General features: G+C 39.6%; 2 protein-coding genes across 3 annotated transcripts in view; one reads left to right on the forward strand and one right to left on the reverse strand.

Moving 5' to 3' along the window:
• adra1aa (adrenoceptor alpha 1Aa) overlaps window positions 1–25780 on the reverse strand; it is a 37710-nt gene extending 11930 nt beyond the window's left edge. The window contains exons 1-3 of one of the 2 annotated variants that reach the window (XM_067394345.1): window positions 25595–25780; window positions 14105–15869; window positions 13029–13778 (exon numbers count right to left, since the gene is read on the reverse strand). In XM_067394345.1, the coding sequence (XP_067250446.1) occupies window positions 13750–13778; window positions 14105–15029 (954 nt within the window). In that variant the 5' untranslated portion in view covers window positions 15030–15869; window positions 25595–25780 and the 3' untranslated portion in view covers window positions 13029–13749. Of the gene's footprint in view, window positions 1–13028; window positions 13779–14104; window positions 15870–25594 lie in introns of those variants that run through there. The other variant, XM_067394344.1, reaches the window with a different exon arrangement.
• Window positions 2221–6812, forward strand: LOC137026822 (zinc finger and SCAN domain-containing protein 1-like). The gene is made up of 2 exons (XM_067394346.1): window positions 2221–3474; window positions 6785–6812. Exons 1-2 carry the CDS (start codon window positions 2356–2358, stop codon window positions 6785–6787), a joined length of 1122 nt encoding a protein of 373 aa, XP_067250447.1. The 5' UTR covers window positions 2221–2355; the 3' UTR covers window positions 6788–6812.
• Window positions 25781–26309: the final 529 nt, after the last annotated feature.

Raw genomic sequence — 26309 nt, forward strand, 5'->3', positions numbered from 1 at the left:
TTGTCTGACAAGGTTTGACTGGAAATAGACGGCACAGAGCACAAGTCTCTAGGAGTCTCTAAATGAACTAACAAACCCTGAAACAGACTCGGCTACAGGTGATAAAAACATCCAGGGGTGCGTTTCCCAAAAGCATTGTTAGCCAACTATGGTCACAAGTTCCGTCATTGCCAACGTAGGCTGCGTTTAACTCCACTTTTAGACATACACTCGCAAACTTCCCTAAGCTTTTCCCCTCAGGGGAATCCTAGCCGCCATTTTGAAATGCGTTCAATCTCATCAAGTGGGCGAGGGAAGTTTATTTGGACAGACCAAGGGAGTGAAAGAGTCAGACAGATCCATAGACCACAATGCAACACGGTTGTGATGTCACTGCAGATGATGCTTACTTTACTCCCCACACATACACAAATCTGGTTTATGATATTGGAGTTATTTTGACATTTTACCGCATAATACGTGTAGCCACCTTAGTTTATTGTAATATTATTAGGGGTGTCACAAGACACTTAGCTCATGAGACGAGACACGAGATTGGGTTTATGAGAACGAGATAAGATTTTTGCACAGTATTTTTAAGAAATCTTCAATGACAAAATTCATAACTGGAGACATAGTTTGCAGGTGCATTTTGAAATGTTTTAACTAATCATCTTGTAATAAATGTCATTTCAGTTCTTCTTTCTGAGTATGAATTATCATATGCAGTAAAAGACAACAATATACAAGCACAAACTCAACTGACTGTCTTCTCTCCTCTATGAATTCACGTGAGTCTCTTCAGAGTTTACTGATCATGAATTACGAGCTTCCAGAACTTCTGATTGAGGCTGTGTATAATTCAACTCCTCCTAATTCAACTCATTTCCACAAACTGAACATAGAAATAAAAACAGTATAAATAACAAAAATAAATAACAGTTTTTTCTTAGTCATATTAAATGCAAAGGTTCTGATAAAATATCTTGAATGTATTTTAATTTAGCTAGTTGCCAAAGCAACATTTCTCATTTTAATGTTGTTTAAAGGTGCCCTAGAATCAAAAATTGAATTTACCTCAGCATAGTTTAATAACAAGAGTTCAGTACATGGAAATGACATACAGTAAGTCTCAAACTCCATTGTTTCCTCCTTCTTATATAAATCTCATTTGTTTAAAAGACCTCCGAAGAACGGGCGAATCTCAACATAATACTGACTGTTGCGTAACAATCGGGATCATTAATATGTACGCCCCCAATATTTGCATATGCCAACCCATGTTCAAGGCATTACACAAGGGCAGGACATCTGGATCTGTGCACAGCTGAATCATCAGACTAGGTAAGCAAACAAGAACAACAGTGAAAAATGGCAGATGGAGCAATAATAACTGACATGATCCATGATTACATTATATTTTTAGTGATATTTGTAAATTGTCTTTCTAAATGTTTCGTTAGCATGTTGCTAATTTACTGTTAAATGTGGTTAAAGTTACCATCATTTATTACTGTATTCGCGGAGACAAGAGCCGTCGCTATTTTCATTATTAAACAATTGCAGTCTGTATAATGCATAAACACAACTTCATTCTTTATAAATCATTCCAACAGTGTAGAATTAGCTGTTAGCCACGGAGCACAGCCTCAAACTCATTCAGAATCAAATGTAAACATCCAAATAAATACAATACTCACATAATCCAATCCATGCATGCAGCATGAATGACGAACATCTTGTAAAGATCCATTTGAGGGTTATATTAGCTATGTGAACTTTATTGCACTGTATAACTGCACTTATAGTCAAGAGCTCGGGGGGGTGGGGAGCGCGAGATTTAAAGGAGCCGCAGCCTGAATCGGTGTATAGTTAATGATGCCTCAAAATAGGCAGTTAAAAAAATGTATTAAAAAAACTCTATGGGGTATTTTGAGCTGAAACTTCACAGACACATTCAGGGGACACCTTAGACTTATATTACATTGTGGCGAGGGGGGCGTGGTTCAGCGAAGTCTGCAGCGGGAGAGAGAGGCAGGAGACGAGCGGTTGAGTGAGTGGGTTAAATGCAAATGACGAACACCTGTTTCTTGTTTCAGTAATTGGCGTGGAGAGAGTATATAACGCCAGGAGAAACAGGAGTGGGAGAGAGAGAGAAGGACTACTGACTGCTTACCCTCTGGATGCTGGAATTGTTGGCTGGAGTTGCTTATGTTTGTATTGGACCGTTTTGTGCCTGTCTGCACACCTGTTTTGTTATTTTTGAAAACCAAATAAAGCAGTCGGTAGTCAAGCTGACCCTGTCCTCTTCCTTCCTGACATTGAACTTTGTTACACTGGTGCCGAAACCCGGGAAGGGAGAGGAAAGCCGCCGCCATGCAATCGTCCTCCGGAACGCCATTTGCGGAGATTATCAGCAGCCTCGCGGGCCTACAACAGGAACAACATCAGGCCCTGCTGGACTTGCGGAGAGATCAGGAAAGATCTTTTCAAGTCATCGTCCAAGCCCAGCAGGAGGACCGCGAGAGGTTCCGGAGCTGGATTGACCGGGAGGTTCGACCGGAAGCCACGGAACATCGCGCTGTGCCCGCCCACCTGCCATTCAACAAAATGGGATCTGCGGACGACCCGGAGGCATTCCTGGACCTTTTTGAAAAGACGGCCGAGCTGTCAGGCTGGCCGCGGGACCAGTGGCCGATGCGCCTGGTCCCGCTGCTCTCCGGGGAGTCCCAGATAGCGGCACAGCAGCTTCCGGTCCAGAATCTCCTGGTCTTCGACGACCTGAAGAGGGCCATCCTCCAGCGGGTCGGCCGGAGCCCTGAGGAACACCGACAGCGTTTCCGCTCGCTCGAGCTGGCTGAGTCCGGCCGACCCTTCGTGATGGCCCAACAGCTCCGGGACTCCTGCCGCAAATGGCTGTTGGCTGAGGGAAGCGACGTGGAGAAGATCGTCGATCGAGTGGTGCTGGAGCAGTTTATCACTCGGCTACCGAAGAAGACAGCCGAGTGGGTCCAGTGCCACCGCCCCACGTCGCTGGACTCGGCCATCCATCTCGCGGAGGACCATATGGTGGCGTGCCCCGGGGTCGGCGAACCCCTCCCATCTGCTTCTCTCTCTCCCTCTCCATCTTCTGTCCCTCTCTCTCATCCTGTCCCTTTACCCAGGTCACGGCCGCCTGGATATCCGCGTGTCCCGCCCCGGGGGCGGGGCGGGTTTGACCAGAGCCAGTCCGGGACTCCACGTGCCCCGCCCAGGAGGGCGGGACTGGTTTCCACGGGACGGGATCCCACTCCTGTTTCTCCGCTTTCTCCACGCCAATCATTTACCCCACCCCCTGCCACTGGGGCGGCGGGGAGGTCTGGGCCGGCCTGTTGGCGTTGCGGGGACCCGGAGCATTTCATAGATAAATGCCCGGTGATGGAGGTTGGGACAATGGTTCGGGTCCCGGACGCCCCGCAGGCTGCCCCCGGTCAAGCTGGCTGGTACCAAATACCTGTGAGTATCAAGGGGGTACCTATCAGGCTTTGGTGGATTCAGGATGTAACCAAACCTCGATCCATCAAAGCCTGATTTCATCCGGGGCATTGGATACAAGCCGCGTGGTTAAGGTGCGGTGTGTGCACGGGGATATAATGGAATATCCTGTAGTGTCAGTCATTATCCAATTCCGGGGACAAAAACATAGTGTTGAGGTGGCAGTTAATTCGCACCTCCGGCATCCGTTAATTCTGGGAACAAATTGGCCAGCATTTTCTGAATTATTGGGTTATTTATGCACGGATGCCTCTTGGGGGAAAAAATGCGGTGGATGTGGAGGCGCGGGTGCAGGCGGGAGAGACTGATCGGGGACCACTGAGTGCTGCTTCAGGGGAACAGAGTGAAATCGAGAGAATAATTCTCTCGGAGCGCGATGATTTTCCCCTGGAGCAGTCTCAGGATGAGACGTTGAAACGTGCATTTGAACAGGTCCAAGTCATCGACGGTCAGCCTCTCCAGCCTGGACGCGCGCTTACCTATCCATATTTTGCAGTTGTGAAAAATAGGTTGTATCGGGTGACCCAAGATACCCAGACAAAAGAAGATACAACCCAGTTGTTAGTTCCAAAGAGCCGCCGGGAAATGCTTTTCCAGGCGGCTCATTCTAATCCTATGGCGGGACACTTAGGACAGGCAACAACACTAAATCGCCTCATGACCCGATTTTTTTGGCCGGGCATTCATGAGAATGTGCGCAGGTGGTGCGCGTCTTGTCGTGAATGTCAGCTGGTGAATCCACCGGCCACCCCAAAAGCGCCTTTGCGCCCACTTCCATTAATGCAGGTCCCCTTCGAGAGAATTGGTATGGACCTCATCGGGCCATTAGAGCGATCATCTAGAGGACATCGCTTTGCATTAGTCATTGTGGATTATGCAACACGATATCCTGAAGCAGTGGCTCTCCGCAACATTTCTGCTAAGAGTGTTGCGGACGCACTGTTCAGTTTAATCTCCCGGGTGGGGATTCCAAAAGAAATCCTCACCGATCAAGGCACGGCGTTTATGTCACGTACGTTACGCGAACTTTATGAATTATTGGGCATTAAAACGATCCGTACCAGCGTCTTTCACCCACAAACGGACGGGCTGGTCGAACGTTTTAATCGCACGCTTAAAACCATGATTCGTAAATTCGTTCAGGAGGACGCCAAAAATTGGGACAAATGGTTAGAACCCCTGTTGTTCGCTGTGCGAGAGGTCCCGCAAGCCTCCACGGGGTTTTCCCCCTTCGAGCTTCTCTATGGACGCCAGCCCCGCGGGGTTTTGGATGTTCTAAGAGAAACTTGGGAGGACGGACCATCTCAAAGTAAGAACGAAATTCAGTATGTCATGGACTTGAGAACAAAACTTCACACTTTGGGGCGGCTGTCAACGGAGAATTTGTTACAAGCCCAGGACAAACAGAGCCGGCTGTATAACAGGGGGACTAATTTACGAAAATTTACACCGGGAGAGAAAGTGCTTGTATTGCTCCCTACGTCAAGCTCTAAATTATTGGCAAAGTGGCAAGGACCATTTGAGGTCACACGGCAAATCGGAGATCTCGATTATGAGGTAATACGGTCGGATAGGAGGGGGCACGTCAGATATATCACCTCAATCTCCTCAAAAAATGGAATGAGGCAGAGGCAGTGATGCTGGCGATGGTGATTGGTGGAGAGGATGATCTTGGGCCAGAGGCGATTTCCAAACCTCAATCTCTTGCGCTGGCTCCGGGAGGAGATCATCTCTCGCCCTCCCAGCTCACTGATCTCACTAAATTACAAGCAGAATTTGCGGACGTGTTCTCCCCTACCGGGCCGTACTAATCTGATTCAGCACCATATCGAGACAGAGCCGGGCGTGGTAGTTCGCAGCCGGCCGTATCGCTTGCCTGAGCACAAGAAAAAAGTGGTTCAGACAGAATTAGAGGCAATGCTTGACATGGGGGTAATAGAAGAATCCAGCAGTAACTGGGCGAGCCCGATAGTTTTAGTTCCTAAGACGGACGGCTCGGTTCGGTTCTGTGTGGATTATCGCAAGGTGAATGCTGTGTCGAAATTCGACGCGTATCCAATGCCACGGGTGGACGAACTGCTTGATCGGCTCGGTACAGCTCGTTTTTATTCGACACTGGACTTAACAAAGGGATATTGGCAGATCCCCTTGTCGCCGTTATCTAAAGAAAAAACAGCTTTCACAACGCCGTTCGGATTACACCAATTTGTCACTCTTCCGTTCGGGCTGTTCGGGGCACCGGCTACCTTTCAGCGTCTCATGGATAGGATTCTACGGCCCCATGCTGCGTATGCTGCAGCCTATTTAGATGACATAATTATATTTAGTCATGACTGGCAGCGGCATATGCAGCATTTAAGGGCCGTCCTGAGATCGCTGAGAGGAGCTGGGCTCACGGCCAACCCGAAGAAGTGTGCAATTGGGCGTGTGGAAGTAAGATATCTGGGCTTCCACTTGGGACATGGACAGGTGCGTCCCCAAATTGATAAGACTGCAGCAGTTGCGACCTGTCCGCGCCCCAAGACCAAAAAGGAGGTGTGGCAGTTCCTGGGGCTGGCGGGATATTATAGGAGATTTGTTCCTAATTATTCGGACCTCACCAGCCCTTTGACTGATCTCACTAAAAAGGAGGCGCCAGATACGGTCCAGTGGACGGAGCCGTGCCAGCAGGCCTTTACCCAAGTGAAGGCTGCTTTATGTGGCGGGCCGCTGTTACACTCTCCTGATTTTTCTCTCCCATTTCTGTTGCAGACAGACGCGTCGGACAGGGGGCTGGGTGCGGTCCTGTCCCAGGAGGTGGAGGGAGAGGAGCGGCCGGTGCTGTACATTAGTCGGAAGCTCTCAAAGAGAGAGACTAAGTACAGCACCATAGAAAAGGAGTGTCTTGCCATCAGATGGGCCGTCCTCACCCTCCGATATTATCTCCTGGGACGGGAATTCACCCTCTGTTCGGACCACGCTCCCCTGCAGTGGCTCCACCGCATGAAGGATACCAACGCGCGGATCACTCGTTGGTATCTAGCTTTACAGCCTTTTAAGTTCAAGGTGGTCCACAGGCCGGGTGTTCAGATGGCTGTGGCCGATTTCCTCTCCAGAAATGGGGGGGGGGGGGGCTGCAGGCCGGATGGCTCCCCGGCCTGAGTCGGGCGGTGGGGGTATGTGGCGAGGGGGGCGTGGTTCAGCGAAGTCTGCAGCGGGAGAGAGAGGCAGGAGACGAGCGGTTGAGTGAGTGGGTTAAATGCAAATGACGAACACCTGTTTCTTGTTTCAGTAATTGGCGTGGAGAGAGTATATAACGCCAGGAGAAACAGGAGTGGGAGAGAGAGAGAAGGACTACTGACTGCTTACCCTCTGGATGCTGGAATTGTTGGCTGGAGTTGCTTATGTTTGTATTGGACCGTTTTGTGCCTGTCTGCACACCTGTTTTGTTATTTTTGAAAACCAAATAAAGCAGTCGGTAGTCAAGCTGACCCTGTCCTCTTCCTTCCTGACATTGAACTTTGTTACATACATCTTTTGAAAAGACGTTCTACGGCACCTTTAAACTGATGTACTAAAATAACTAAAACTAAAACTGAAACTCAAGTCACTGTTATATGAAAGCAATTAAATATAAAAAAGAGGAAGTGCATAAACAAGAAAAAAATGAAATCTTTAAATGATATGGTACTGATATATTGCAAAGAAGAATTTAACAATTTAAGAAATAATAAACAGATCAATTTGAAAATCCTTGCATCATCAATGCTTTATCCCTAAAATTGAGTGTTCGACATGCAAAACTCAGTGCCTTGTTGCTATGCGGTTGCTAGGGTGTTCTCGCCAGTGGTGGCTTACTGACTCTCTAAGCCTTTAGAACAACCTATAACTATTGAGGATGCACAATAAAAATATAGTAAACTGTTTACCATAGTGCTATGTTATAAGTCACTGTATTCATGCAGTATTATCACACTGACTTTAATGCAGTGGATGTTCTTGAGACTCAGCCAGGCATAAAAATGATTCTCTCTTCACTGCCGCTACTGCATTGGAAGCATCAAGGGAAGGTTTAAAAGGAAGAATGTCTGTCCGAAGGGCAAATTCTTCATCCTAATACCCACATTTGTCAGCAAAATCCACTTGATATTATACCATACAGTATGTGTCCACCACACAGCATCTATATAAAATCTTTCTGCTGCGGGCATCCAGTGGATTCTGTGATGAAAATAGCATGTAATTACTTTACTGGGAAAACAATTAACCTGTTGTTTTTCATTATCACGGATTAAACTGTGACTTCATTATGAGTGCAAAATGTCTCTCTGCTTGCTCCACCGTGAGATGCCATACATGCAAAAATAGAGTCGCATCGATCACCGTAACATTAAACGAACAACTTTCCTATTGAACGCAGTGTTTTAGATTTCACTGCTACTACAGATGTGGTTGCAGAACGAGAGCGTGGTCGTTTTTGTCTCGGACTGAGTCATGCTGATAAGGTCATTGAATCCCCTGAGCTTTATTAAACACTCTATTTTATGCAATTTAATGCCAGTTAATTAGCAAGAGTTTCAGTATCGTGCAAATCATGTTTATTACAAATCTACATGCGGATTCATAATCGTTTTTTTGTGTCTTTTTAAGTAAACAGATTCCCACATTTACCACAGATTCAGAAAACTATGTTATTTGTTTGCATTGGCCTTCCAATAATACCATTTACTGGATTCCTTGTTTTTTTCCTGACCGAATAGACTCTATTTTGTGGTTTAACTCGGACTGACCTTGAACCGAAAGGTCTCACAAGAGCCCTTTTGCAGGGGTGGGAAATATAATAACAGCTAAAATTCATATCTGGGGAACCCGAGAAGCTCAACTGTGCATTAAGGGAATTACTGATCGTTCTGACTCTCTGTGAAACTAATTTTTGGAGCCAAACAAATTGCGTAAACACTCGTGACCCTGTTGTCTGAGAGAACGCTCTAAACAAAGGTTTAAACAAACATCTTTTAAACCACTGGTACAACAAACACTTCTACTGCACTACAAGATGTGCGGAGCCACAAGCAAGTTAATTCTTTCAACCTGTATACAGGCTAAAATTGCAAGATGAACTCTAAGTGTGCATTTTAACAGACAAAGCCCATGTGGAACTAAATATTTTCCTGATCTTCTTGATTCTCCACATGGCAGCATTTTACCCACTTGAGGTAATTATTTTCCCCATCTTCTAGCACTTGGAAATATTTCTGTGCATCTGAATTTCAGACAGGAAACCTAAAAAATGTCCCTGTGCATGTCTGTTAACCTATTTCTGTCAAGGAAAAGTATGAAAATCACACATACGGACCAGATATTACACGCACTGCAAAGGGAATCACAGCTCAGAGGAAACTTTTCTTTTCTAATGGGTTTCAAACCTATACTAATTTAATCCACACTGTCCTTTTTGAGGTAAGTTGGTGGCCATCTTGTACAAAGTACACAGTACAAATCTGAATGGGGAAAAGTCAACATGTCCTAAACTTTGCCATGCTTACAGTACATTTCACTAACACAGTGCAAAATCACCAATACAATCAGGCAAAAATTTTCTCACAAGTCTTCCATATAATACACATGCACATTCTAGACAAAAGAGACAAGACAGTGTTTTTGCCAAACAGGTTATTGGCTCTTTTAAGGGTTATTCTAAAAATATGGTGCCAAACATTCACAAATAATGAAGAACAATTGCATATATAAGGTCTCATTAAATATCTTTACTCGGTTTCGCACATTGTGAAAAAAGCAAAACTGTGAAAAAAGAAAAACAAAAATAATTTGATGATTTTTATAATGATTTTTTCAACGTTAAAAATGTAAATATGAAAAATACAAAAGCTGTGAAAAAATACTTCCAATGTCAAAGTTCAGAAGAAGGAAAAAATGGGCTGTTCAATTTAATGTTAATTTATTTTTCATAAGGTTTTTTTTTATGTGATATTGGTGTAACTATGGAAGCCCGTTTCCGCCACAAAAAAAAAAAAAAAACACACACAAAAAAAAGGTTATAAAGTCAGTTATAAAGTTGGATGCACTGTTACAGACAGAGATACTGACCATCAGTTAATTGTAAGAAAAAAAGTCAGAATTCTGACTTTATATCTCAGAATTCTGACTTTATATCACACAATTCTGACTTTATATCTCAGAATTCTGACTTTATATCACACAATTCTGACTTTATATCTCAGAATTCTGACTTTATATCTCACAATTCTGACTTTATATCTCACAATTCTGACTTTATATCTCACAATTCTGACTTTATAACTCGCAATTCTGACTTTATATCTCAGAATTCTGACTTTATATCACACAATTCTGACTTTATATCTCAGAATTCTGACTTTATATCTCACAATTCTGACTTTATATCTCACAATTCTGACTTTATATCTCAGAATTCTGACTTTATATCTCACAATTCTGACTTTATAACTCGCAATTCTGACTTTATATCTCACAATTCTGACTTTATATCTCACAATTCTGACTTTATATCTCACAATTCTGACTTTATATCTCACAATTCTGACTTTATATCTCACAATTCTGACTTTATATCACACAATTCTGACTTTATATCTCACAATTCTGACTTTATATCTCACAATTCTGACTTTATATCTCACAATTCTGACTTTATATCTCACAATTCTGACTTTATATCTCACAATTCTGACTTTATATCTCACAATTCTGACTTTATATCTCACAATTCTGACTTTATATCTCACAATTCTGACTTTATATCACACAATTCTGACTTTATATCACACAATTCTGACTTTATATCTCACAATTCTGACTTTATATCTCACAATTCTGACTTTATATCTCACAATTCTGACTTTATATCTCACAATTCTGACTTTATATCTCACAATTCTGACTTTATATCTCACAATTATGACTTTATATCTCACAATTCTGACTTTATATCTCACAATTCTGACTTTATATCTCACAATTCTGACTTTATATCACGCAATTCTGACTTTATATCTCACAATTCTGACTTTATATCTCAGAATTCTGACTTTATATCTCACAATTCTGACTTTATAACTCGCAATTCTGACTTTATATCTCACAATTCTGACTTTATATCTCACAATTCTGACTTTATATCTCACAATTCTGACTTTATATCTCACAATTCTGACTTTATATCTCGCAATTCTGACTTTATATCTCACAATTCTGACTTTATAACTCACAATTCTGACTTTATATCTCACAATTCTGACTTTATAACTCGCAATTCTGACTTTATATCTCGCAATTCTGACTTTATAACTCGCTATTCTGACTTTATATCTCACAATTCTGACTTTATATCTCACAATTCTGATTTTATAACTCACAATTCTGACTTTATATCTCACAATTCTGACTTTATAACTCACAATTCTGACTTTATATCTCACAATTCTGACTTTATATCTCGCAATTCTGACTTTATATCTCGCAATTCTGACTTTATATCTCACAATTCTGACTTTATAACTCGCAATTCTGACTTTATATCTCACAATTCTGACTTTATAACTCGCAATTCTGACTTTATATCTCACAATTCTGACTTTATAACTCACAATTCTGACTTTATAACTCACAATTCTGACTTTATATCACACAATTCTGACTTTATATCTCACAATTCTGACTTTATATCTCGCAATTCTGACTTTATATCTCACAATTCTGACTTTATAACTCGCAATTCTGACTTTATATCACACAATTCTGACTTTATATCTCACAATTCTGACTTTATATCTCGCAATTCTGACTTTATATCTCGCAATTCTGACTTTATATCTCACAATTCTGACTTTATAACTCGCAATTCTGACTTTATATCTCACAATTCTGACTTTATAACTCGCAATTCTGACTTTATATCACGCAATTCTGACTTTATATCTCACAATTCTGACTTTATATCTCACAATTCTGACTTTATAACTCACAATTCTGACTTTATATCTCACAATTCTGACTTTATAACTCGCAATTCTGACTTTTTATCTCACAATTCTGACTTTATATCACCCAATTGCGACTTTATATCTCACAATTCTGACTTTATAACTCGCAATTCTGACTTTATAACTCGCAATTCTGACTTTATAACTCGCAATTCTGACTTTATATCTCACAATTCTGACTTTTTATCTCACAATTCTGACTTTATATCACCCAATTGCGACTTTATATCTCACAATTCTGACTTTATAACTCACAATTCTGACTTTATATCTCACAATTGCGACTTTATATCTCAGAATTCTGACTTTATAACTCGCAATTCTGACTTTTTATCTCACAATTCTGACTTTATAACTCGCAATTCTGACTTTATAACTCGCAATTCTGACTTTATATCACGCAACTGCGACTTTATAACTCACAATTATGACTTTATATCTCACAATTATGACTTTATATCTCACAATTCTGACTTTATATCTCACAATTCTGACTTTATATCTCACAATTCTGACTTTATATCTCACAATTCTGACTTTATATCTCACAATTCTGACTTTATATCTCACAATTCTGACTTTATAACTCGCAATTCTGACTTTATATCACGCAACTGCGACTTTATAACTCACAATTCTGACTTTATATCTCACAATTGCGACTTTATAACTCACAATTATGACTTTATATCTCACAATTCTGACTTTATAACTCGCAATTCTGACTTTATATCTCACAATTATGACTTTATATCATGCAACTGCGACTTTATAACTCACAATTCTGACTTTATAACTCACAATTCTGACTTTATATCTCACAATTCTGACTTTATATCACACAATTGCGACTTTATAACTCACAATTATGACTTTATATCTCACAATTCTGACTTTATAACTCGCAATTCTGACTTTATAACTCACAATTCTGACTTTATATCTCACAATTCTGACTTTATATCTCACAATTGCGACTTTATAACTCACAATTATGACTTTATATCTCACAATTCTGACTTTATAACTCGCAATTCTGACTTTATATCTCACAATTATGACTTTATATCATGCAACTGCGACTTTATAACTCACAATTCTGACTTTATAACTCGCAATTCTGACTTTATATCACGCAACTGCGACTTTATAACTCACAATTCTGACTTTATATCTCACAATTGCGACTTTATAACTCACAATTATGACTTTATATCTCACAATTCTGACTTTATAACTCGCAATTCTGACTTTATATCTCACAATTATGACTTTATATCATGCAACTGCGACTTTATAACTCACAATTCTGACTTTATATCACGCAACTGCGACTTTATAACTCACAATTCTGACTTTATATCTCACAATTATGACTTTATATCATGCAACTGCGACTTTATAACTCACAATTCTGACTTTATAACTCACAATTATGACTTTATATCTCACAATTGCGACTTTATATCTCAGAATTCTGACTTTATAACTCGCAATTCTGACTTTTTATCTCACAATTCTGACTTTATATCTCACAATTCTGACTTTATATCTCACAATTCTGACTTTATATCTCACAATTCTGACTTTATAACTCGCAATTCTGACTTTATATCACGCAACTCCGACTTTATAACTCGCAATTCTGACTTTATAACTCACAATTGCGACTTTATTGCAGCTTTTTTTTTTTTTTTTTTTTTTTTTTTTTGGCGTTAACGGGATTCCATATGTAACACTATTTAATGTTAGTACGAAAAATTGTAATTGGGAAAAAAGAAGATCTAAAATAAAAAACAAAAGTTATAAAGTCTAATTTATTTTGTGGAATGATCCTTAACTGAAAGACAAGACCTTTTCATACAGCCGCCTTTTTTTCCCGGAGTGTCTATTTACACCAAGTAGAAATAGCCTGTCTTGTTGTCTTGTTGATCGGCCTGAGTTCGAATCCGCCTTCTGCCGAACTCGCTCCTCTCCCTTTTCAAGGCGTATCCAATCCTGCTCCTGAAGGGCCACTATCCTGCAGAGTTTAGCTCCAACCCCAATTAAACACACCTGAACCAGCTAATCAAGGTCTTACCAGGCATAATAAAACTGCCCTCCAGGACAGAGTTTGGACACCCCTGCCCTTTTCCCATCACAAATCAGATTGGAAAGGCATTTATTTTCAGTAAAAATTAAGAAAGAATGTAGGTGTAGGTGTAGGGAGAGCTTATTGTCCCAATAAGGCTCCTGTTAATCCTGTTAATGTAGAACAATACAGAGGTGAAAATAGTATCTGCCACTATTTATAAGTATAAATAGCATCTAACAACTATTTGCACTTATTGCAAAGAACTGCTACTTTTATAAAGTGTAAATAGACAATATCGCCATGTTCACTTAATGTAAATAGCATCTATTGCTATTGTGCAAATAACTGCTGCTTTTTTTCCTCGTTTATTTTTCTACAAGTGCTCTTTCATGTCAGAGACATTACACATGCATTTTTGGCTTAGATTTTAATCAGACACTTCCAAAAAAGCTGGTATTTGGCTATAATCAAATGTAGAAAGAGAAACACTTACTGATCGGAAGAACCAGGAAAAACGGAAGCCAACAAAGGACAAAGCATCCAACCACGATGCCCAGGGTCTTAGCGGCCTTTTTTTCCCGTGAGAACTTGAGCAGGCGTAGTGTGAAGTTTGTCCGGTTGCGCAAGGCCTCATCCTCAGACACCGCCGTGTTTCCGCGGTGTATCCGCAAGGTTACGGCCTCCGCGGCATGATCAGACTTTTCTGTTTTCTGTCCACTAATCAGTCCTCGAGTCTCCCTCTTTGCGACCACGTACACGCGGCAGTACATTGAGAGAATCACCACCAATGGGAGGTAGAAGGACCCCAACGCGGAGAAGATGGCATAGCCGGGTTCCTCGGTTATCTTGCATATGGATTCATCATCTGGCGCCGGTTCCTTCCAGCCGAAAAGAGGTCCAATGGAGATGGTGATTGATAGAGCCCACAGAACTATTAATGCAAGCAAAGCTCGTCGCTCCGTCATGATGGACGGGTACTGCAGAGGATAGCTAACGCCAATATAGCGGTCCACTGAGATCACGCACAAGCTCATAATGGATGCCGTGCAGCAAAGTACGTCCATGGCCGCCCAAACATCACAAAAAGTCCGTCCGAAGACCCAACGACCCAGCATCTCAAAGACCGTGGAGAAGGGAAGAACCGTGGAGCTCAACAGAAGGTCCGCGACTGCCAAGTTCACGATGAAGTAATGCGTAACCGTGCGTAGATTACGGTGGCAAGCCACTGAGAGGATAACCAGGATGTTGCCCAGAACTCCAAAAACGATGAAGATCGCCAACACCATTCCCAGAACGACGGCTTTCATGACGTTCAGCTCCGGGGTGAGAACTTGGCTGCAGTTGCTGCAGTTCTCGGAGAATGACTCCGGGGTCATGTTGTCTTTGAAGGGAACCATCTGTTCAAGACGTCCAGGCATTTAATAATGGTCTGATTGTGAGCCAGGTGGTATCCAGTTCAGTTTGCACCTTAATATCGGATTGTATCCAAGGAAAAGTTGAAAACTGTTCTACTGCATTGGCCGTGATACAAGAAAATCAGGGCATTTCCAGAAGAGCTCTGAGGGAACGATCTCATTTCCCATTTCTCAATGCCCTAGATGGGCTTTTAATGATGCATATTCGTGGAAAATCGCTGTGGGTGAAGAAACAAACATGGGGAACTAAACATATTATGCTGAGGAGAATGTCAGGTTCTTTTGTCATAAAGTCATAAATTCGTTCATGTTCATAACCATGTGCAGCTGCAACATCTGAGAGAACAATGAGAATAGCACAAACGACGTTGTTGCAATTTGCGTGATTTATTAGGCTACAAAAGAGGTTTGTCTATAATTTCCGGGCATGAGGTTTGATGCATGAGTGATCTGTTTTAGATGTGCATCAATGCATCGATGTGTGAAGGTGTCAAAACGATCTGCAAACCTCTAATTTGCTTTGCACATTCATAAAGCACTAAATGTTTTAACACAGGTTGTGAAGGTGAAAGGCTTCTCATCTTTTTGCGCACGACCGCCATGGTTGGAAACAGTCCACATGGTGCTGGCGGTCACTCGTAGATTCACACTGAAAGTCTGCACGGCGTTGGCTGATGTCACTGGCGGATAAGAAGGTCGAAGCTAAAAGCACTTTGGCATGTGCTTAGGAGATATTTTTGACTGAAGAGCAGTTCTTGGTGCAAATTTTAGGTGAACAGCTTCAATCAGAATGGATTTGGTCGTAAAGCAGTCACGCTGGTTTGGTTTGAACACTGATGAACCCTGAAAAACAGGGAGAGAAAGTGGAGTTTTATCAGTGAAGTGGATTCATTTATCATTCTGGGAACTTTTAAGCCATCGCTCATGCATTACAATGAAGTGTGCAATCGTTTGGCATAAAATTATGAACCGGTTCCAGTGAATGATATATAGATTCATTAATTCATATTTCTCTGATAAAGGACCTGCAAATGGATTTCTCTCCACTAAAACAAATGCTTTTATTTATATGTTTCTCCTGAAGTGATTCATTTACTGTGATGTCAAACGCAATACACCGGGACAAAAAAAAATCAAATGGGACAAAATAAAATGAATGGTCACTGTTTAATGCACACAGATCAGACTAATAGATGATCATTTATGCAGTACAAGACAAATAACGTATATTGACAAACAGCGTTGAGGGTAACGCATTACAAGTAATGCAAGTTATGTAACCAGATTACTTTTTTCAAGTAACTAGTAAAGTAACGCATTACTTTTAAATTTACAATTTTACATTTTTCAAATAAGTAACACAAGTTAATTTGTTTTCCCATTTATTGACTGACACCATTCCTGTCCCCATGTTGAGAGAAATCGGGACTGCAGAGGCGTTGTGTGTGCTGTGTGAATATGATGGTTATTCTAGACTAAATGTGAACATATATTTAAGCTGCGTCCGAAATCGCTTTCTGTAGAGTAGGTAGTACTACATTTGAATTTAAATTTACTTCACAACCATTGAAAAAGTACATTCTATATAGTATGAATGCATGTATGAATGAATTTGGACGTACTACATCCGCCATGTTGTTACTGTCACATGACCTACCAGCGTCAGTTACGTCCCTTCAGCTGCATTCACAAATCCTCTCCCGTGGCCTCATGGGATAGTAAAGTGTCCATCTTATGCACACTTCAGAATTTCACCAGAAGTAGTAGGTCATCCGGGTACATTTTGCGGACTGTTTTTCGAATACTAAGAATTCTGACATACTACTCTGTTCGCATACTGTTTTTCGCATACTATATAGTATTCGATTTACACATTAGAGAGTTACTCATTTACTATTCCTGGTCTTATTCTTCTGCGATCCAGAACGGCAGCACAGCTGAAAAGCTTGTTTGAGCTGCGCCCTCTACTGTACAGTCTTGAATTTGCATTTCTTTCAGCCTGAGGCTTATTCATTTCACTTTTGGTGTGAAAGAGTGCCTTCACATTTGCCAAAAATATAACTTTTTTTGTTATAAACAATAAATCAACAAACAGCCCTGAGAAAAAGTAACACAAATGTAACGTAACACATTACTTTCTATAAAAAGTAACTAAGTAATGCAGTTAGTTACTTTTTTAGGGAGTATATATATATTGTAATGCATTACTTTTAAAAGCACCTTTCCCCAACACTGTTGACAAAGCAGTCTAAATAGAACATTTTTAATTTTTTTTTAGTTGAATAAAATTCACAATACAAACTCGTTTCAGTCCATGCAGATATTTTATTGAAACTAAAATGCAAAGATGGTTCAAAATGACGTGTGACACTGGACCACAAAACCAGTCATAAGAGTCAATTTTTTAGATTTATACATCATCTGGAAGCTGAATAATAAGCTTTCCATTGATGTATGGTTTGTTAGGATTGACAAAATTTGGCTGAGATACAACTATTTGAAAATCTGGAATATGAGGGTGCAAAAAAGTCAAAATATTGAGAAAATCACCTTTAAAGCTGTCAAAATGAAGTGCTTAGCAATGCATATCCAAATTTGATATATAATTACGCTAAGAAATTTACAAAATATCTTCATGGAACATGAACTTTACTTAATATCCTAATGATTTTGGCATAAAAGAAAAATCGATAATTTTGTATTTTTATGTATTGTTGGCTATTGCTACAAATATACCCATGCTACTTATGACTGGTCTTGTAGCCCAGGGTCACATATGAGCACCCACCATTTCAGATCACTCACTGACTACACCATTTATCTATCACAAAATAACAGAAAGACAAACATTAACAACACCTTGAGACCTTGATTGATGAAGTACTGGCACAGATTATTCAGAGATTCCTGAAAACGTCAAAATGATGAGGGAATAGAAGATAAAAGAAGATAGCAATTTTGCTAATTTTCTTCAGAACATGTAAAAAGCGAGTTTCAGGTTGTTTCTGAGCGAAGAAAGCCACAGATGCAGAAAACAACCTTCTTACAAGGGTTTTAACAAGATCGTGTCCTGTGAGACTCTGACCGGTTCAGAACGAACTGAAACAGCAACAGATTTTTTTTTTTTTTTTAACCTCACAGTTGTGAAAAAAACGCCCCCACTGGGTAAAAGCACAGGCTGCCTCAAAAACAATTGTTGGTGTTTTCATGCTTTCTAATTCCCACTTTAATCAAGCCAATTTTTGCTGCTTGCCATAAGACACAGAAAAAGCTTAGTAAGTTAAGAAAACACATTTAATAACATTCAAATATCTCATGATTTCAGGCAAATCCCTCAGCTGCACAACAAAATCCCTTTCTTGTTTTTCTTTCTTTTTTTTTCTGTCTCTCGACAAAGACGTATTGCTTTGTTTCTTTTGAGAGATTTCTGGCTTCCTGACCCTTAGAAATTAAAATCTTCTGTTCTGTTCTGTCATTCTTCTACCTTAACCAATGTTCTGCCAAACGGCACGAGCAGAATCAGACAGTAAAATTAATCTTTTTTGCCGTCTCTGTTTATAATGATGTCAGAATAAATTGAGCTGTGCAAAGCTGTGAGAGTAGAGTCTGCACACATGCAGCAAACCACTGATTATAAACTCCACACATGCTTCATTTTAAACTAAAAGAATGATCTTTTTCATTACTCTGCTATTATTTTTCCAGATTGACACTAATTACTTCTAATGAGATCGCCTACCATCCGTTTGTGACTCTATCCATTAACTTTGAGAGGAGAAATGCACACAAACTTAACACTCCTACTCAGACGCTCTCGTGTTTCCGATATTAGTCGTAATATTGATCTGAATTCCAGCTTAATGAGGCACAGAGGTGACTCTCACTGCTGCCTGGACACTACGGAGGTGTTAGGACACAAAATTACTCCTGCTGCACTCGACCGTGAACTGTGCTTTAGAAAACACCGGTTCTGAAACACAAACACGCACATGGGCTCAGGGTTTGGCTGGTGCAACACTAGACTGTGTTTCTTTTGTATTCTCTTTAGAAATGTTCAAAACTATATAAACATTCTCTTTCTTCTCTAAGACATAATAAGCAATCTTTCATTTATAAGCCATTAGAAATGAATTAATCAATTTGAAAATGACCAGCATTAATAAAGTCTGCAACTGCGTTTATATTTATATTGATAGTTCAAAAGTTTGAGGTCAGTATGCTTTTGCGGAGTGTTTATTTACACAATAGAAATGAAAAGAATGTTCTAAAAGTGGAAATAAACTACAAACGAGTGTTTAATAATATTAAAAGTGTTTATTAGGTAGGGTTAGGGGAAGGTGTGGGGAGGATTTTTATTCTCCAAATAAGGCAGCATCCATTTAATAATTTTAATAAATATAATCATTTACACTCCATGATATTCTTGCATTCTGTTAATGTAAAAAAAAATACTGAGAATACTGCCAATACAACGTATAGATAGCATCTAATTACTATTTACTCTTATTGCAAAGAAAAGATACTTTTACATGGTGTAAATAGAATCTATCGCTATTTTCACTTAGTGTAAATACCATATCATTAAGAAAATGCTGCTATTGTCACTTAGTGTAAATAGAATATATTGCAATTTTCACTTAGTTTAAATAAAATATATTGCTTTTCAACTTTCTATTTATAAATGAATCTTGAAAAACAATCAGTTTCCACAAAGATATGAAGCGGCACAACTGTTTTCAACACTGATGATAAAAAGAAATGTTTCTTGAGCAGCAAATCAGCATATTAGAATGATTTCTGAAGGATCATGTGACACTGAAGACTGGAGTAATGATGCTGAAAATTCAGCTTTGATCACAAGAATAAATTACATTTTACAATTCATTCAAATAGAAAATGGTTATTTTAAACTGTAATAATATTTCACTATATTAGTGATTTTACTGTATTTTTGATCAAACAAATGCAGCCCTGGTGAGCAGAAAAGAATCTTTTGAACAGTACAGTGTATACAAAATGTTATAAATCTTGGCAGTCAGATCAAATAATGAGTTGTTTCTTGTCGTCACAATGGAAATGGAAGCTCGTGTCAAGGTCATTGCATTGTGGGATACGATATGCAGTGCACTCTGATTGAATACTGCACATTTTGGCACATCAAGTTATACAGAAAAGCCATATGCTACAGTATGCATTAAGATCAGGATTTCACCTGTCGGTGTATGTTGTGCTCTGAAAAGATTAATATTTTTCCCACCCACCTGGACTGTCAGAGAAAGTTATTGCTATTGCTATTACTATATAAATAAACAAAAAAAAAATGAAATGCCTGGATGAATCACGCATTCAAATTTCATGTTTTCAAATTTCATTTCATGTTGCCTTAAAAAAATGTTTTCAACACAAATCCCCTGTTGCATTATCTCCCTTCCTCTTTTTTGTGCATGCCAGCATTCATTTCCTCTGTCTAAATGCAGCTGCCTTATTATCCACACAGGCGAGAGAAACAGAATCCCTTCCAGGTTTCACCAGACTCAGCGTGATAACGACAGCCCAAGGAATGTGATTGTAGAGTTCAGCTTTCATTCTACGGCCTCTCCGTCTCTGATCTCCCCATCGCGACATCAACCGGCGTCTGACCTTTGGGCCTCACCGGTGCGTCGAGTGGAAATCCACGCTGACAGGCCAGCTGTTCGGAGCCTCAGCTGGCTCGCTTTGAGCTGCCATGCTGCATTGCACAGCAGCCCTCCTGCCTGCGCTACACCGTCCACTCCTGTGTCGATCTCTCCTGAGCAGCTATCAGCGCTCACCGACTTCAGCCGAGTTGAGTTATACATATTAATGAGCATCGCTCAATCTGATCGACAAGACTCCTAGATTTCATCTATGGTGAGGGACGCAACTGAAGCACTTGTTGTTTTAGTCTTCCAGCAAACCGTAAATAAAACTGACAGCCAGATGATTCTCGCTAACGTCACTAAGAAACCAAGAGCTTCGCCAGACTGGCAACCATATGGTCGTGCCCGAGAATCGATTTGACAAACAGCTCATCGCCTCAGCAAACAAAATAAATTCAGTTTCTGGTTTTACGAGAGATATATAAGAGAGAACAGCGAGTACTAAAACACATTTTGTTCTCAATGTATTCATAAAGAACAATACAAACAACAAAAATTGACGCTCTTCACCAAGACATATATGTTGAGCATGTGAACAAAGTGGCCAATCAGAGGTGTTTACAAATCTGCTCAACAGCGCTCATTTTTTAAAATTTCAGTACCGACTTGGTATCGATGTCGAAACTTTTGACAACACTACAACAGAATAAAAGCTTGAAACACTATACAGTAAGAGTGGGCGATACGACCAAAATCTTATTTCACGATATGAGAAATTTTATTTCACGGTAACGATATATCACAATATAGTTATTTTTTGTCATTATAAAAATAACTATATTACAAATGACAAAACAATTTGTAATTGTTATTACAAATTACAAACAATAGCACAAATACAACAAAAATATGTATTTAACAAATTAAAACTTTCACGTACAATAGGTTTATTTAACTGAAATGGAATCTTTATATTCTAATTCATGCCTTTCATCACTCTAAAGTGTCAAAAGTACTATATATTTACATATACATATACACGATATAGTAAAATCTCTAATGATTTGATCGCCATTTTATGTGCCTTTATTCTGATAGGACAGTATGCAGACAGGAAGTGAAGTGGGAGAGAGAGGGGGATGGGATCAGGAAAGGTCAGAGAGCCGGGACTCGAATTCGGGTCGCCCGAAGCGCAATGGCGCTATGTTAGCGTGCTGCTCACTAGGCTATCGGTACCGACTAAAAGGATTAGTTCACTTTCAAATAAAATTTTCCTGATAATTTACTCACCCCCATGTCATCCAAGATTTCAATGTCTTTCTTTCTTCAGTCAAAAAGAAATTAATGTTTTTGATGAAAACATGAAAACATTATTCTCCTTATAGTGGACTTCAATGGTCTCTCCAAACGGTTGAAGGTCAAAATGACAGTTTCAGTACAGCTTCAAAGGGCTTTAAATGATACCAGACGAGAAATAAGGGTCTTATCTAGCGAAACGATCGGTCATTTAAAAAAAAAAATACAACTGTATATGCTTTATAAACACAAATGATCGCACATGCTTGCGCTTTCCGCATTCTTCAAAAAGCTTACGCTGTAAGTCCTACGCCTTCCCTATTCTACTTACGGGGGAAAAAAAAAACTGGCGCTGCGTTCGTTCCACAAGTTGAATAATATAATTTTTTGATTTGAATAAAACCAGTTAATTTAGATGTTACCATTTTCAGTGTAGTAAGCATTTCTTTAAATATGCAGAACACAAATTACATTTTGATATTTACCTTTTTTAAATTATAATTATATATATATATTTTTATATATATATATATATTTTATATTATATTTTATATTATATTTTGAAGGTTTCAGTGGTTTTTGTCAATGCAATATAAGTCAATGAGGTCCAGAATTTTCAAAAAGGACATAAAGGAAGTGTGATAATCAATATGACTCAACTGCTATATCTCAAGCCTTCTGAAACAAACTGATCAAGGCATGCATTCATTAACTACACAGTAAATAAAAAAATGTCTCCCTAATCAAACACACCTGATTCAGGTCATCAGCTCATTAGTAGAGACCCCAAGACCTGAAATGGGTGTGACCTCCAAATGTGGGGGGTCCCCAGGACCAGAGAACCACTGCCTTAAAGTCCACATGAATTTTTTTTTTGTCTCTTAGTATGAATATGTTAACCCTGCTGTTATCCAAATGAATGACAAAATTCATATTTAGAAGATATAAGCATTCAAAACTTACAGTCTCTCACTTCCGACAATATGGATCAACGATTTTAATGCCAATACTCAGAAAATCTGATGAGAAGCTTAAGTTCAGTCCAATTTCTGTCCCTACATTATAAATTGACACTGAAGCTGCAGCTGAAATTGGCCACTTGTTCACACATTTACTATTTTCTACATGATGAATGGCACATAGTGCACTATATAGGGGATAGAGAATAATTCAGACAGTGTAAATATGCTTTCAGTTGAAGTCTAGTTTCAGGTTAGAGTCACGTGAACTGCTGCAGCACACAGTCCAGAGACACGAGAGCAAAGAGCAGATCATATGCGCCAGTCGGCGCAGACCTGAAAACGTATTGGACCCATTTGAATTCTGCGCAGCGATATGGAGGAAGAAGAAACTAACTTATGAGAAACAGTTAGAGATAAGGAGGAAACTGCAGCTTTACTGAGCTCAGTGGCTCTGGTTGAGCTGTGATTAAAACAAAACGCTATTAGGGGTGGAGCTGTTTGAAATGTCCCGCCCTGTCTTCCTGTTTCAGTTGAAATTACGTCAACACATTTAATAATGCTGCACGTTTCAAGGCATTTCTGTGGGCCTTTAAGGACTTCAGAGGAGTCTCGATCATTCATTAACGGATAGTGAAGAAATCAGGGCGGCCTGCGGGCGGTCGAACAGTCTCACTCATCATGGAAACAGTCGAACCGTTGGGTTTCAGCTCGGTGGTCCCTCCACGGCCTGTAGGCCACACTCACTCCAACTGAGATTAAATCACAATTATTGGTCTTCTTTGGCAAGTACTTATCAGAGCCCTGCAGGGGCGCGCAATAACCCGAGCCGCAGCTCTCTCTCTGTAATCGCCAACGCCACCGGTGAAATTAATGGATACGGGCGCCTGCTTTTACATAAAGAGCGGTAAATATTTAGGCTTCACCGCTGAAAGGTAATGCAAGTCGAAGCGTACTAATGTACAGGCTTCAAAAAGGCTTCTGTCACTGGCTCGGTGTTTATGTAGCATCAAAGCGTGAGACCTCAGCAGAGGGTGAAGAGGGCACACGGGCAGTGCCATATCTCTGCTGACTGAAAGCTCAGGTCCACGACTTTCTAGAACATTCCTCTTCAGAAACACGAGACGACACATACTGACATGTTATTCTTTCCCCTCTGTCCTGAGTGAGAAATAGCGGAATTACTGAAATTGAAGGCGGTCAGTCTATGGAATTTTGGCAATTAAATATGCCAATATGAATAGTTATGGATTTTATCTAATTATAAAAGTTTTAAAATGTCTCATAATGAAATATTATACATTAAGTTTCTTACTATTTTTAATCACCTTTTGTGCTTCACTGGCTTATTTAAATTATTTACTTATTTGTTAAAAATGGGCATTCAACATGAAATATTAAGCAGCTTCATACTAACCCTTGTAAGCTGTTCGGTTGGAATGTACACTCAGACCCCAGACATTAAAGTGTGATTTTGTAAAAAAAAAAAAAATATATATATATATATATATATATATATATATATATATATATATATATATATATATATATATATATATTAAAAAAAAACATTTTTTTTTAAACATGTAATTTTTCTCACTTTATTAATGTTTTTACTCTATATTTGTGCAGTTTCAGGGGCATGTATGGCATGTTTTAAATGTATATAAATAAATTAATAAATATTTTTTAAATAAATTATAAATTATACACTGACATAAAACAAGATATTGCGATTTATTTATTTTATTATTATTATTAATATTTTGTAGATCAACAAAGTGTTGACAGCGTTATAAAGTTTCATGCCATTTGGATCAAGGAAACTTTTTTTTTAATTTCACCAAATGTCATTTGTGGTCAAAAAGACCCCGAATAGCTTATAAGGGAGACGTGGAATATTTATTGCCTACTTAAACATGTATTGTTACACTGAAGTACCCTTTAAAATAAACCAGTAAAGTAAAAAAATGTGATTAAAAACAGAGAAACTTTAAAATGATGAAAAGCATATATCTTATTATATTTACAAAAGCATATATCTTATTATAAAACAAGAATTGTTCACTACTAATAAAATCAGAAACTGATACAAAATGTAATTAGAATTGGTCTATTTAATTAGGCGTTAACCATTTGCTCCATGATTTAAGCAGTGACTTTAAGATGCAATTCTGACTAATCCTAATTGAAAAGCAACAGCATCTTTGTGCATATGTATATATCGTTCTTTGCACCGCAGTTCACATTTTCTGATTCAACAGTTTGTTTTTGAGTAGACCGAGTCTAACGAGAAATTCTGCTTTATAGCCTATAATCAAACAATTTTTGCTCCAGTCAATGCAAAACAACAAGAGTAACCTTTTCATGTTACCCGTCATGCATAAATCATTCTGACAGCTGGGAGAGGATGCAGAAATCTCTGGAACATAGCTGATCGATGCATTACATCAGTATGCACCAATACGACCGCTAAACAAACACACTCAATCCCTCATTTTAAAGATTGTAAACTGAACGCGACAGGATATTTGTGAAGTTATCAGAAGCAACCTGTGGACTCAGTCCAGCGCACATCTACCTCCGCTACATCACACGAAGTTTGTGAACGGGAAAAGAGCATTTCTACTGCGGGATAGATAATGATTGCCTGCTCAATACTGTCTAGCGGTTGTACGACTGAATGAACACTCACCTCAGCGGCGTGTCGGCGAACGCGAGAACTCGATCCGAATGTGTTTGAGTAGATGGACGCGCAGCGCGTCTCCGGTTCAGCGCTTCACTCTCTCCAGGCATCGCTGTGGAAACAGCAGCAAGTTCAGCGAGTCAAGTGCAGTTCTGTGTTTCCACACGCACATTTGAGCGGAAGGGTCCTCGGGACATCGGTATTTCTCAGAGGAGGTGACAGTGAGTGAGTCATGGCGCCGCGCCTCCTCCTTTACGCACAAACTTTGCTGCGCTCTGGGCTCGTGGATGTGGACGTGGCTATTGGCCAGCAATGGAACATCACCTCAATGAAGAGTGAATCAGCTGCTGACGCGATTTCTGGTTAAAATAGCCCCCAATATCTAAAATAGACATGAGAAGGGTGGTAACCCAAAGCTCCACGAGGTTCATGAACTGTTGTTACTGTGTCCAAAGCGAGATACTTAAGAACCTAATAATGCGCACGAGTCATATTTCACTCCAACATCAATAGGAAATTATATTTCATTACAGTTAATGAGGACCTGGTGGGAAATGTGCTTAAACATCATGGTAATGCAACAAAATCGTTAAGGTCTTTACAATAGGTTTTTCTTATGGAATGAAAATAACCCAGACATGTTTTTGTGAGAGTCGCCCACAAGAAAAAGTAAAAACTCACCCTCCTGTCCTTCAAAACTGTTTCTTCTCATAAAAAGGAACAT

The sequence above is a fragment of the Chanodichthys erythropterus genome, chromosome 9 (genome assembly GCF_024489055.1).
Source record: "Chanodichthys erythropterus isolate Z2021 chromosome 9, ASM2448905v1, whole genome shotgun sequence".
Classification (NCBI taxonomy): domain Eukaryota; kingdom Metazoa; phylum Chordata; class Actinopteri; order Cypriniformes; family Xenocyprididae; genus Chanodichthys; species Chanodichthys erythropterus.

Coding starts and splice junctions, on each gene's coding strand:
- LOC137026822 (XM_067394346.1), top strand. CDS start 2,356: ATGCAATCGTCCTCCGGAACGCCATTTGCGGAGATTATCAGCAGCCTC.